We start from the raw sequence: 14712 nt of genomic DNA, 5'->3' as shown, positions 1-14712 counted from the left end.
CGGTTGGTCATTAAAAGAATCGACAAACACATTTTACTGTTTGAAAACCTTTTATTTTTTCATCACATCATTAAACCAGCTCTCTGGTACTTCACGCTGTGCGCAAGGGGGACACCTCCTAACAGGAGTTGCATCAGTGGTCACAATAAGTGCTACATGCCCATTGGTAGCATTCAATTTACAGCCCCATGGCATATGGTTTACCACTCTGCAAGGGAATTAGAAGCAAATTAAATATGCCAGTTGGGTATAAATCATTTAAAGCATGTTATGTTTAGAGGAGTGAGCATGAGCACGTTAGCACTAGGTAGTAGTAGCAAAGTGTAGAGAGTCCTTAGGGCAACAAGAGCAAAAATGAAGCAAAAATAGGAGGAGGAAGGGAAAACGTTTGGGGTGGTGACCCTGTAGAGAGGGCTGTTTCCAACAGTTCTGCTCTCATGTTTGGTGTTAAAGAAGGAATCAGGAGATAATTTAAGTAATTTAGAAAAGTTTCTAGGGAGGTTATTGAATAGAGATATTTGGTGGTAGAATGTTAAAAAAAAAAACTGGACGGCATTTTTGTTGTGAATTATATTGCCTAGTACCTCCCTCATAGGTAGTATATTTGTTCTTGTTTGATTTTGTTTGAGGTAGGTGGAAAGCAGTCTGCTCATTTTATCATGAGCCCATAATCATAATCCTTTGGCATTTGTCAAAAGTAGGTGAGCTTTGGCTCTAATGATCATACTGTAATAATGTTTTAGAGAGTTGTTAAGAAACTGCAATTCAATTCTTTTGTGTCAATTTGGTTTTTAAAAGAGCAACTTCTTTTTCTGTTCTTCCTAAAGACAAGGCCATTCATGACACCTGTTGTTGTTAATTTTAGGGCAGCCCACAATATTTGAGAAGAAGATCAAGTATTGGTGTTGTTTTCTAAGAATTCTGTGATTATTTTCTTGATAGTCTCAGAGCAAGATCTTTTATAAGAATGCCATTCATTCTCCAAATGTTATGATTCTTTATTGTATCTGTAAAATAAAAAACGTTAATAAGATCCATGCATGATAAAAATGTAGTATAGGTTCACTTGTAGAGCAGGAGATTATAATGTAGACTTGTCTATTAGGGCATAGTCAATCCTTGAAACGTTTGAAAAGATGTGCTAGGGTTTAGAGTAAAAAGTGAGGTCCTTACCTGTTGGGTAGCATTAACACCTCTTTAAGGTTATGATATTTACACATATTGATCATTTTACTGAGATCGATTTGGTTTAAAAAATCTATTAAAAGTTCTATCCAAGGTGCAATACCATGATATTAAAATTCCCTCCCATGATTGCCTCTATTCTTGGAAACTGTGATAGTTTTCTTTGTTAAGCAGCATCCAGATTTCTGGCATGTCTGCGTTGAGGGCAAAGATAACAAAAGGTTGTTGCTATGCGTCCTCTTTTTGAATCCTTGTGAGAAGCCATCTGCCCTCTTGGTCATATTTTGATACAATGATTTTCAGGCCAGAATTGTTTTAAATCAAGTTCCTAAGAAAATGTTATTAATGGCGGGGGAGCAAGCAAATTGGTCCACCCATCTATGTATGTTTTGGACAGCCTCCCCCACACCAATTTTAGTCTCTTGGAGGAAAATACATTTGCATTTTAATTTGTGGCAATAGGTTTGGAATTGTTAGCGCTTGGCATGATTTTTTTGAAAACATTAGGGTTTAGGGATAGAATCTTAATGTTGGTCATTATGCTATTTTACATGAATATGAGTGATGATTATTATGAGCCCTTGAGTTGTTTATGTTCTGTAGTAGAATGATTTTCATAATATTGATATTTTCTTTTCAGGGGTGAAGGTCATTCTGTACACTGCAGTTTGGTGGAGAGATGTGAGACATTTCCTTGTTGGAGAGTACCATGAACCTCATTGAAACGTCAATGGTCACATGGGGTTGTCCAGCCCAATTAGTGAGCAGGAAGGGAGAGGAAAGAGAGAGGGTGCAGGGTATCATAACAGAGAAGAGTAATTCAACAGATAGACCCAAAATCCAAGCCCAAAATTGCAACACAGTAGAAGCCATGAGTGGACTATAAATAGATTGCATCACACCACCTAATTGTCACTAGTTTAAGAATGCAACAGCTTTTTCAATAACTCTTGTGGTATTTTAGAAAATCTGAAATACCCAAAGGTTGATTTCAGCCAGTTACAAGATCGGTAAATGGGCCACTAACAGGTGATAGTGAGAAACGTCTATAACAAGAATTTACTAATTGGTTGAGAGTTAAATCATTGAAACCTGGAGATAAGCAACTTCCAAACTTATATCTAGCAACCACAATGAAAATGTGCTATGTCTTGTGCGTAGAGCTGTAAAGATAATAAAAAAGGATTTGAATTCTATGAACGCAGTGTAGGATAGGTTGTTGAAGGTGACATGTTTTCATCTCTAACTCCATGAGATTCGTTATAAATCTCTGAGTCTTCTGGATCCCTAAAATAGTTGGTTTTGCCTTGATGAGTTACTTTGAAGTATGCAGGACCAGCAAAAGAGAACTGCACCGAGAGGTCTCTTGAGATTTTTTTGTTACAAGAAGACTTTGCCTCTTTTATAGTGTCTGTAAAATAGTCTTGGGAGATCCTCAACAGACATTTAGTTTTTTCCTATATGAGCAATAATTGCTTCAACATGAGTGCATCTTAGGGGGTTGAAGATTAATGCTTTTGGGACTAGATGTACGAATAACTGGTTGCAAAATACTAGTCACAATTTGCGGCCTGTATTTTTGCAACCAGCATGGTAATTTTCTGCCCGACCTTTGTACTAACAGGTCTCGTTTGCAAATTACTGATTCGCAGTGGGACGCAATTTGTGACCAACTAGGATTCACTGTCAGCACAGGGACTGTGGCCTGCTAGGGTCAGCACACCGCCATGTCTGTGATTGCTTTTAAATGAAGAAATCATTTAAAAAAGAAAATCCATCCTGTTTTCCTGAAAGAAAAATAAGATGTGTTTAAAAATACAAAATTAAAAGTTTAATATTTATTTTCTAAGAACAGGCAGTGGTCCCACGGACCATTCTCAAAGGGGAAGGCGTTCCAAGGGGACTCATTTGCGGATGTGTTACCACCAATGAATTGGTGGTAAAATGTTATCGAATCGTATTTCGTCCAAAACACATTAGTACATACAGCTACGATTTGGTATTTGGAAGGGATGCCCTAAACATGCCCCTTCCAAACAGTGAATTATTCTTAGGTTGCAAACCCAAATTGTGATTCGATAATGTGCTACCAAATAGCAAGTTCGGTTTGATACATTAGGAAAAGCCTTTTTGCCTGGCTGATGAAAGGTGATATACCCCAAAACCGGTCCAAGGAGGCTTGTTTCCGGTCCAGGGAGCACCTGGCTTGCCAGTTTGGTCTGGGCTGTTCCCATGAGGCACAGGGCCAAGACTGATTTGCATGTGGCTGTGTCCAAACTGTGGTGGCGTAGTGGGCAAAAGAACAATGGAATTAACCCAGATCCTTCTGACTGGAGGTGAATGGTTGCGCAGTCCATTATCCCGTCCATCAATTGTTTCTGTTGCATATGTCACCCTAAGTGAGAAGGGTATGCCCAGACGTGGGACCCGTGCTCGCTACACCACTGGATTCAAGCAAGTCTGGCTGATGAAGGGTGATGTCCTGATACCGGTCCCAGGATGCTTCTTTCTGGCCCAGGGAGGACCTGGCTTGGCAGTTCGGGCTAGACTGTTCCCACAAGGAACAGGGTCAAGACTGATTTGCATATGGCTGGGTCCAAACTGAGGTGGTGTGGTGAGCAAACAAATGATGGATTTAACCCAGATCCTTGTGACTGCGGGTGAATGTTTGCATTGTCCAACATTCCATCCATCAATTGTTTCTGTTGCAACCATCTTGAAGCATTGCTGTAATCTTTCTTTAAGGTCTTGTTCTATTTTAGACTCGGTGAAATTCAAATTACGCTGGCGTAATTCATGTAATTTAGCAAATTTGTTGTTACACTTGTTATGTGAAATTCTCAAAATAATGCCATCATGTCATTTTGTGTAATTAAAATGTACCACAAATGTTTTGTAAACACTTATCACAAACACACAGGAACAACAGCTATTTGCTGTGCTCTTGTTTAAATGCATCCTTGCACTCAGAAATGATGTGCGGATGCAGATTGTGCCAAAATATAACATGACATGCTTTTCGCGTAAGTATGCAAAATTATGCTGTTATTTTGTATAATTACGCAAAAACAAATTAGGCTCATTTTGCACACCCCAAGTTCTGTTCTATCTGCTTGGAAACACGTGCAAGTTGTCCACCTATTGAAAAAGCATTCATCTGATCCAAACAATCCCAACAAACTTTAGACCTATCTCTCTTCTATCTTTCTCTACTAAACTTTTGGGGAAGGCTTTGAACAAACAGCTTTACACCTTCCTAGAGTCTGTTTGTTTGCCTAAATTTGCTCGCTCCAGTCCCTCTGTTAAGTTCATAATGCCATCCATAGGAAAGGACCTCTTTCTCTCAAATCTAAATTTCAGATTTACGTCCTGTAATGCTCTCTTCTAATCACCTTATCCCATTCTTCTCTCAAGCAAAGTGATCTGGTCAGTCGATCTTTCTGTTTCTTCGCCAGCAAACACAGGAAGTCTCTGCTTCTTACCTTTGGGGATATCTCAAACTCTTCATTCTACAAAAAATATCTCACAAAGTGTCTTTTTGCTCTATGAACATTCTTCCGCTGTTTTGGTATCTTCTTGATCCCAGCTCCAAGATGCCCTTCTGGGTAGCAGTCACACTTTGGGGTCGATTCTGATTCGGGAGAAAAAGCTTCAGTTTGAATCGTATCCGGAGCCCTCTCCGTACGAATCGTACCCGTCCGTCCGAATCGCATAGTACGATCCGTAACTCGTCAATCTGTCCGAATCGTCGCAAACTGTACGAATTGCAAGGGTGAAGCCGTACAACACTGACCCTCACAGTGAACCATACGATTCGTAAACATGATGTACAACCCGACGAGTACGATCCAGACCGGGGTATGAGGATGCGATTCGTACGGTCCACGTCAGGTAAGGGCGAATTGTACAGACAACCACAAAATCACATACACACCGTACGATACGTACACCCCATGATCGCAGGGGTACGGTGCGCACCCCTGCAATCATGGGGTGTACGCCCTGTACCCCATTATCACAGGGTGTACGCCCTGCGATCGTGGGGTACGCACTGTACCCCTTCGATAATGGGGTACACCCCATGATCGCAGGAGTGCGCACCGTACCCCTGCGATCATGGGGTGTACGCACTGTACCCGGCCGGGGGGGTGGGGCCTTCCGTACCGGTTTCGAGGCGAAATCTGCTTCTCTGGACGGTTTGGGCTCCGGTAAGAAAAGCGTCGTACGGTGCGTACCCGACACAAATCGTACTTGCTGGGTCGGGAAAACCTGCTTCGAACTGTATGGATGTCGTGTACAGCGGGTTCCAAGGGAGAATCGTGTGGAGATTAGAGTTGTACGGTCTTTGTAAGATTCGTACAAAATCCTGCTCCTGGTACGAATCGTACTTCATTGTACGTACAGGGACGTTGCAGGGTACAATTTGTACGGGAAAAAACGCTCTATTCGGAGTGTTTTTTCCCGAATCGGAATCGACCCCTTTATGTATACCCCTGCATAGAAACAGACTAAGTTATGTTCTTCTGCTAAAAAAAATATATAAAAATAAAGTTCTCATAAATGATTTTATTTATAATATACAAAAGTAATTACCTAAAAATTTTTTTTTGCACTGTTAGGAAAGATAGGTCTGACATAAAGGGGTTGATTCCGATTCAGGAAAAAAACCATCAGTCCGAATCGTATCTGGAGTCCTCTCCGTACGAATCATACTCGTCCGTCCGAATCGCTTAGCACGATCCGTATCTCGTCAATCCGTCCGAATCGTCGCGAACTGTATGAATTGAGCGGTGATACCGTACAACACTGACCCTCACAGTGAACCGTACGATTCGTAAACATGCTGTACGACCCAATGAGTACGATCCGGACCGGGTTATGAGCACACGATTCGTACTGTCAACGTCCGGTAAAGGCGAATCGTGTGGACAACCACACAATCACATACACACCGTACGGTGCGTACACCCAATGATCGCAGGGGTACGTTGCGCACCCCTGTGATCATGAGGTGTACGCACCGTACCTCATTATCACAGGCTGTACGTCCTGTGATCATGGGGTACGGTGCGTCCCCCTGCGATAATGGGGTACGGGGCGTACACCCCATGATCGCAGGGGTGCGCATCGTACCCCTGCGATCATGGAGTGTATTCACCGTACCGGGGGGGGGGGCGTACCGTACGGGTTTCGTGGCGAACTCTGCTTCTCCGGACATTTTGGGATCCTGTAAAAAAAGCGTTGTACGGTGCTTACCCGAAACGAATCGTACTTGCTGTGTCTGGAAAACCTGCTACGGACCGTACGGATGTTGCGTATAGCGGTTTCCGAGGGAGAATCGTGCATAGATTAGAGTCGTACGGTCTTTGTACGATTTGTATGGAGTCCTGCTCCTGGTACGAATCGTACTTCATCGTATGTACGGGGACGTTGCAGGGTACGATTCGTACGGGAAAAACGCTCCGCAACGGCTATTCGGAGTGGTTTTTCCCGAATCGGAATCGACCCCAAAGTAAGAGCATAATGGATGAGTAAATCTAGAAAGTGTAAAGAAATATGAAATCATGGTGGACACACCAGTTATAGCTTTCATTTGCAAGTTCTCAGATCCAGATTATTGCAAAGAAATATAACTTAATATTGTAAATTACTTTGTTAAAACTATACATGATGGGGACAATTCACAAATGCAATAATGAGTATGGGAAGTAGTACTCATGTGGGAGTACTTCCAGCATTCCTAAATGCCTTTGTGAATTGGTCCTAAATCATTGGGAACTGGACTATCCAGGGAATATTCATATTCAGTTTGTTAAAAAAGAAAGGACAGTGCCATCTTTCCCATTTCACTTATAGAGTTGGACATTTAGTGCTGATTCACAATGGCATTTCTGAGTACTGGAAGTAGTTCTTCTGTAGCACTACTTCACATACTCATACATGCCTTTGCAAATAGGCCCCAATTTTTGTAAATGCATTAGTCTACCTTAGTTTGCACAGCAACAAGAAAAGAAAGACTACTTGCTAATCAGATTTACTGAATGACAAGCCATGCCAACCACTGCAAACACTGAAAATGTCAGGAAAAAACAGATCAAGGAACTGCTTGAAAAGAGGCACAAATTAAATAAAGGATTAAAGAAACCACAAAACTATGTAAGTATAATGCAACTTACTTTATTGACTAAGCTGAAAATACTTCCTGAATTTATACAGTCATCAATAATTTTAGAATACACAATGGTAGAACACTCATTACAAATAAATACTAAGGTGATATAGACAACTGATCAAGATAGAATATCCAGTATTCTCCACTTCAGATGCAATGTGGGAAAAATGAGGGGGAAATGTTAACAACGGGTGCTTCTTATGTGAAGATAAACCCTGAAGCATTCCCATAAGCAGATTTCAAGAGGTAGAATATTATTAGTTGTGTAGGCTAGGTCATACCAAAGGAAGATTTAAAAACGTTTACCAAGACAACAAAGAAGATAACATACAGTGCAGGAAAAAAGATGTCAGTGACTATAATCTGATTATCACTTGTCTTCTTATGAATAAATATTGGCATTCATTGAGCATAAAAAGGAATGATGTTATAAAGAAAAATATTCAAGGGAGTACACAGATGGCACTATTTCAGTTCTCCAATAAAAAATATTTGTTTTAATTTTTCAAAAATAAATATTGCTCTGTTATATGAAAGTGAAAGCTTGTGGAGGTGTCGAAGACAACTAGATTTTGGAGGTTTTATTGTGAATTACATTTTTTACATAGTCTCCTGCGGTTATCACGCCATCAGACTCAACAGGCCTTTTTGTGTTAGCAGGATGTTAGTAGGATGTTACTAATTATTTTCATTTCCTCTCTCCAACTACCAGCTTTAGATATTCCTCCTTTTATGCGGGCTGAAGAGTTCTCCAAAATCTATCATAAATAGTATTAGAACATTGTAATTTTGGGAGCTCCATTGAAAACAATGGAGTGCTCCGGGCTTCTAATGGCCATTAGAAGCCTGAAGCTCCAACATTCCAATGTAGGTATTCACTGCTGTTGCTGTGAACAAAAGGCCTCACGAAGCCCGAGGCCTTTGTTTTACAAATTAGAACATTCTGCCCTCTAGGGGCAGAAGGTTCTAAGTGCCTTTGAGCCCTCCATAGCCGGTTCTACCTACCATTAAAGGATCACTCCCTTGTTGAAGGCCCTCGCTTTCAGCTCTGGCCTTTGACAGTGGAGTGGGCCTTTAATGGCCGGTAGTACTTAAGCTATATTAGAACATTGAAATGTTGAGAGCTCTATTGAAGACAATGGAGTAGCTCTGAGCATATAATGGCTGGTATAAGCCTTCTGCTCCAACATTCCAATGTTTCATTTATTATCTCCCTTTTAAAGTTAGAATATTTAACCCTTAGTAGGTGGACTAATTTGATAGCCTTATAGCCCTTGTGCTGAGGGCTATACCGGTTGGCGAAGACCCTCTCCCTTGTTATCGGCCCTTGCCACGGGTTCAGGTAATTTAAACAATGGTATAGCCCTCAGCAGCAGGCTATAACGCTATAGTCTCTCTGTCGGCCTCCTAGCCCATACACTTAATTCTACATTTTGAACTCTGAGTTTTTTCCTCGGTTAAGATAGCAATCTTCTAACTTTTTATTTCTGGGAGATTTTAAAATTTGGCGTGATTGGGGCAACAGGTCAGTAAACAAGAATCTAATTGAGACCATGTCCTGAGTCGGCTTCCTCCGCTCATAAAGCTAGCAACAATCATGATTACATTTCCACCTTACAAAATCTAGACTCCTGCACTATTCCCATAGTTCTCCCCTGGGACCAACCACCTTGCTAAACCTTTCTCCTTATTGTTAGGTCTTTTGTCTTGTTCCTATTCAAAAGTCATCAATGAGAACTTTGCCAGAGTTTAAGGCATCCTTCCCACCCCTGATACTATGGGACCTGATATCAGGCTTATAGCCACACGATCATAGTGCCCTTCATAGCCAAATTTGTTCACTATGAAAGACTCCTTGTGCACTCTGGTAGACCAACAGCCACATAGCAGTCAAGTGGCATTGCAAAACCTTAGAAAGTCATTGGAAATGCCACTTTCAGAAATAAGCTAACCATGGCAAGTTTATAACCTATAGGAAACTATGCAGGAAAGCCAAACTGGTTATTATGCGACTGTGATTGAAGATGCAGACAATTCCCATTGAAATGTTTTCAAACTTGTGAAAACGTTTTTCACCCTGTACCACTGCCTCCTCTATCCTTCCTTCACAGGAACTCTGAGATTCTCTATTTACTTTGAGTATAAAATCCTAAATGCTTTTAGTTTCCTCAGCACGGATTTGTCCTTATGTTTTGTCACTGATCTGTCACTGGTTCTGACTAGTCTATCTGGGATCCTGCTAATCAGGATCCCAGTCGCTGTGCTTTCTCCCCTAAATTGTTACTTAGGTATATCCCAGATTGGACACTGGGGTACCTGTGTAAGTCGCTGGTATATGGTACTGAGATACCCAGTGCATAAATACCCCAGGGGTCTTATGCCACCAATGGGGATAACTCAAACTGTAACTACAGGCCTGCCATTGCAGCCTGTGTAAGCTGGTGCTAGCACGACTTGTGACAGATATAGGTTTCCCTATATCTAAGGTCACTGCGCTTAAAACCTATAAGTCACCCCTAAAGCAGGCCTTTCAATCCTGAAGGCAGGTTGCTCATTTATAAGTGTGAGGGTGCCCCTGCATGAGCAGGACATCCCTAAAAACTTCGAAGTCCACTCTCCCGGGTTGTAAGTGCATCAGTCATTACGATACATAGAGTGGCCATGCGTCATTTTGCGATGACCATCTCTAAACTGACTGTAACAAACCCTATCATGTTTGGTATCAAACATGTTGGAATCACGGTGTGGAAGGTATGATTCCTTGTACTGTAAAGCTCCTCCGGGAGGCCCTCAATGCTCCCGATACCAGTTTTCTAGACCCGGACAGCACAATGTGGCTGCTACCAACCAGAGACACGATTCTGCCCTCTGCTGCTGAGCCAAGCTCAAGCAGGGGAAGGAAGAACAATAGGTATCCTATCACAGGGAGGTGTGACCACCTACCAGACAGGGTTTAGTGTATTGGGGCTGGGTGGGAGCACTTACCAGAGCCACTCAGTTTGCTAGAAGGGCACATTTGGTGCCCTCCTTTCATAGTCCAGTTCAAACCAGCTGGCGCAAAACTGGACAAAGGACATGGGAGTGTCCTCCCCACTGTCCGACCCCTCTCCTGAATTGTCCCAACCCTTCCCTTAGGGTACTTAATGGCTTACCTGTAGCTGGGTCCCTAGATTCATCGTGGGACAAGATTCACTTCAAGACACCACTTCTTTTATCGACCGTCTGGGCACTCTGGACTTCGCTTTGAGCCTCAAGACTGCAACTAAGAAGACACCTGTTCTCAACGCACTGCTCGTCTGCTGCAACGTCTGTACCTGTGCTCCATACAGGAAGCTTCCAAGGCCTGTGGACATCCAAGACACCTGAAGCAATCTTACTTGAAGTGAAGGAGTCACTTCCCTGCATCTGCAGGCACTGCAACTAAGCTGACCGGTCTGCTGTTCCTGGGCTCCCATGAACTCTGAAAGCATCAGCAACACAGGTGGAGGCTCTTCACATCCCTCGAGGCCTGCCCTGTCCTCTCACCGAGTTTGAGGCCAGTATACCTTGTAGGAGCCGCAGAAACTGAACCACTGTGCACCGCGTTGACTTGCCATTGCCAAGGCTTGTTGGCTTCCTTCCTCCAAGATCTTCGAGCTCCAAGTAGCCCCAACCTCAAGCATCTTCTGTGACCAAGATCTTCGTTCTCACCATATCACACCATGAGCTTGCAACTCTGGTGAGCTTGCAACTCCAGTGCCTCCAGCCAGTGGGTCCTCTTGAGGGTCTCCTTCAATTTACATGGGGTCCCCTGATTGCTCAGGGCCTAGCCTGACTCCCCTACTTGTGGCAAGTCACTTGGACCTTGCTGGTTCCCAAACACTGCACTTCCTTCAATTTCCACGTTTGTTTGCAGTGGCCAAGACTTGATGGTGCTCCCAACGGACACCGAACCCTAAACTCTCGACATCCGACATGGGACAGCCCGTGAATGGCTCCTGGTCTTCCACAGCATTGCTTGGTCTTCACAGCCGAAGCTCCAAGGTCACCGTCATCTCTCCTGCAACAACCGACATCGGTGGGCATTTCGTCTTCCGTGCCTCCTGGTCACTCCTGAGTGGCATTAACTCTGTCCTCTCTGCTTGTAGGTACTTCTAATCTTGAATCCACCTTTGAGTTCAACCAGACACTTTCACCTTTTCCAGCAGCAGCATCTTCCTGAAGTCTTCCATTGAGTTCAACAGTGGTTTCCGACAACACTTCACACCTATGAACCCGGCTTCCCTGGTGTAGGTATCCTGGTTTTTAGGGTATCCACAGGTAGGGTGGCTCTCAAACCTTCTGTCTTCCACTAGGTTTCTTCAGGGTCCAATGGGAAGGGTCATTCTTCCTTAAAATTGCAATCACACCTTACCCATTGACTTACATTGAGCCTGCTGTCGTGTTCCCACTCTGCACACGACCTCCTTACCTCAGGTGGTTCCTTGGGTCTCCAGCATTTCTACATCTTCTGGATATAGTCTTGACTCGAGTCGTGGTTCACATACCACTGTTTTAGTATATGGTTTGGTCACTCCCCGGTGACCACTATGTATTTGTGCTACTTATCTGTTTCTATTGCAAAGTATTGTGTGTATTGTGTATATCTCCAGTTAGGAGATATCTGTATGTGTTAGTGAGTGTCTCATAATAAATACATATTTTTATAAATACACTGTGTGGTTCTTTTTCACTTAATCTACACCAAATAAGATTATGCTTTGGTAAAACAAGCTGCTTTACACTCCTTCTGGACTAAGCCTGTAGGCTGCTCTCCATAGCTACCACTTCGAAAGCTTTCCAAGGTTGTCTCAGACCACTACAATCACAATAAGGGTTGCCTGGATCAGTGCAGTTTGTCCACTTACATAAGTGTACACCACATACAAAACCAGCTTCTCACACACAATAAATTGCCACATTGTCACAAAGCAAATCTGAGAAAAAACAAAAATAGTAGGGCAGGAAGTGAGACTGAATACGAGTCAAAGTTACAAAACAGCTGCTTCTTTGTCTATTATGGGTCAAAGAAAAAAAGGCTTTCAAACTCTCAATTGCTTTCTGTCAGAGAGGTACAACATACACATACTCTCACATTTTGTCTGCTTTTCTCAAAATAATTTAGAGCTGGACTTGTATGTAATAATAATAAATACCCCTATAAAATATTTGAAGGAAAAGACACATTGAAACATTGTTTGCAAATTAAATTATGAAGGAGTACTGGGCAAGGGGTTCTATTAGCATGTCCCCTATTAAACATATATATTTTTTGTGTTTACCTCCTGGGTTCGCTTGCCTGAGACAATCTCCATGACTCGAGTTCTTTCATCTTCAACGCTCTCTTCATCTCTCTCTGGTTCATCAAGATTGGAGCACACCCTATCATTCTTTGGGGGAATCCTGTGTGAATGATAAAAAACTACATCTTAAAGTTTGCTTTGCCTGATTTCTGACTTGCTCTGTTACCAAAGTGTTCTAAACAGATAATGATAGGCCACCAGTAACATGAATAACATTTCTAGAGCCCTGAATCTATAAGCCAGGTGCATCATTCTTTCCATATGTTTTAGTTATTCATGATAACTCTGCCGGGGCAGGTAGTACTGTGAAGTATTTAGGACACCCATATTTAGAGGGGCGAGCAAGGCCACCTAATGACATGAAAGGTCCCTAATCATAATAGCTATTTCTTCTATTCCCCACCACGTGAAGTGTGCTGACTTAGCCAACCAACAATTTCTGTGATTCCAGCATGCATGCCAATCAGCTTTTGATTTGCTGGAGTAAGTGTATGAATGAGTGAATTACTGAACTTAAATAGTGCTAACATGACCCACCTCCACTCAAAGCCCATGAACTCTGCTTCGATGTTCAATATGTTTGGTACCATTTCAAAATTATATTATCATAAAATGAAAATAAATAATTTAAAATGGTGCAGAAGGCCTTTACAAATTTTAGAAAATGTTTCCAATAATATCCTGTGCCTAGAATTTACTCCTACTCTGATGGACCGTTGGTGTGTTGCACATGTATAGAGTATGATACTGTTGGATTTCAAGGACGATTCAAAGAATTCTAAAGAAACTTCCACACCCGGAAATCAAAGATATTTTTAACTGTGTCAGTAGTATAAATATATATTTGTCTATCTGCGTGCAGCCTTTTGAACTTTTTAGTGTTTTTCAAAGATATTTTGTACTAATATTAATTATAAAATGTGTCAGTTGTTTGTTGAGAAGAGGACTTTAATTCTGGCACTAGCTGTGTCTGAAATATTCTGTCATGCTCCCACCATTTCTCTGCTATCAGCATTCTTTGTGCCATGCAGTTACTGGGGGCTGCTGAACAGCTGTCCGTCACCAGTTTGTGTAGTGTTGTGTAGCGTAGTGTTTTAGGGTTTAGGGTAGTGTCGGGGGGGGTTGTGCAGGGTAGTGTTTCAGTGTAGGGTCCGGACTGGGGGTAGGGGCAGTGTAGTGTTTTAGGGTTTAGGGTAGTGTTGTAGTATTTGTGTAGTGTAGTGTTTTAGGGTTTTAAGGTAGTGTTGTAGTGTTAGTGTAGTGTTTTAGGGTAGTATCAGGGGGTCATGCAGGGTAGTGTAGTGTTATTGTAGGGAGAGGACTGGGGGTCGGGGGAGGGTTGTGCAGGGGTAGGGTAGAGTCACTTAACTTGCAAACTTTAGCTAAGAAGGCGGTAAATGTACAGCTGACTACTCACATTGAAAAGCATGAACTGTTCCACCCCACGCAATCGGGCTTTAGGGCTCAACACTCCACGGAGTCTGCCTTACTTTTCTCTACAGAAAGCCTCTGGAGACATGTGGACGGAGGGCAGACAGCGGCACTTATTCTTCTGGATTTAAGTGCCACTTTTGACACTGTGGCACATCACACCTTGCTGCAGTGTCTTTTGAGGAGTAGGAGTGGCAGGCTTGGCGTGGAAATGGTTGGAGTCTTTTCTTCAAGAACGCAGCTTCCAAGTGGCTCAGGGGCCCTTTTCGCTCAGATGCCATCGCCCTGAAGCAGGGGGTACCCCAGGGGTCGAGCCTCAGCCCTTCTCTTCAATCTGTATGTGGCACAGTGGGCCGCGGTCACCGGAAAATATGGTGCGGAGATGGTAACATACGCTGATGACACTCAGCTGGTTGTGGCTTTGACACAGCCGGCTGAGAGTGCCGCTAGCAACTTCGCATCGTGCCTTCAAGAACTGGCGGTCTGGATGGCTGATAACTGCCTCAGACTTAACGGTGATAAAACCGAGGTATTGATTGTGGGGAAAACTTCCTCTATCTCGACGTCGGCATGGTGGCCTCAGACTCTGGGGCCTCTCCCGGT

General features: G+C 42.8%; 1 protein-coding gene across 1 annotated transcript in view; it reads right to left on the bottom strand.

The window, feature by feature from the left end:
* Window positions 1-14712, bottom strand: part of LOC144770056 (ABC-type organic anion transporter ABCA8-like) — a 2854033-nt gene that overhangs the window by 370260 nt on the left and 2469061 nt on the right. The window contains exon 29 of the mRNA XM_078654287.1: window positions 12658-12778. Coding sequence (XP_078510413.1) covers window positions 12658-12778 — 121 coding nt within the window. The remainder of the gene's footprint in view (window positions 1-12657; window positions 12779-14712) is intronic.

The sequence above is a fragment of the Lissotriton helveticus genome, chromosome 7 (genome assembly GCF_964261635.1).
Source record: "Lissotriton helveticus chromosome 7, aLisHel1.1, whole genome shotgun sequence".
In the NCBI taxonomy this organism is placed as follows: domain Eukaryota; kingdom Metazoa; phylum Chordata; class Amphibia; order Caudata; family Salamandridae; genus Lissotriton; species Lissotriton helveticus.
The sequence above is the reverse complement of the archived record's forward strand: the minus strand, read 5'-3'. Positions and strand labels throughout refer to the sequence as shown.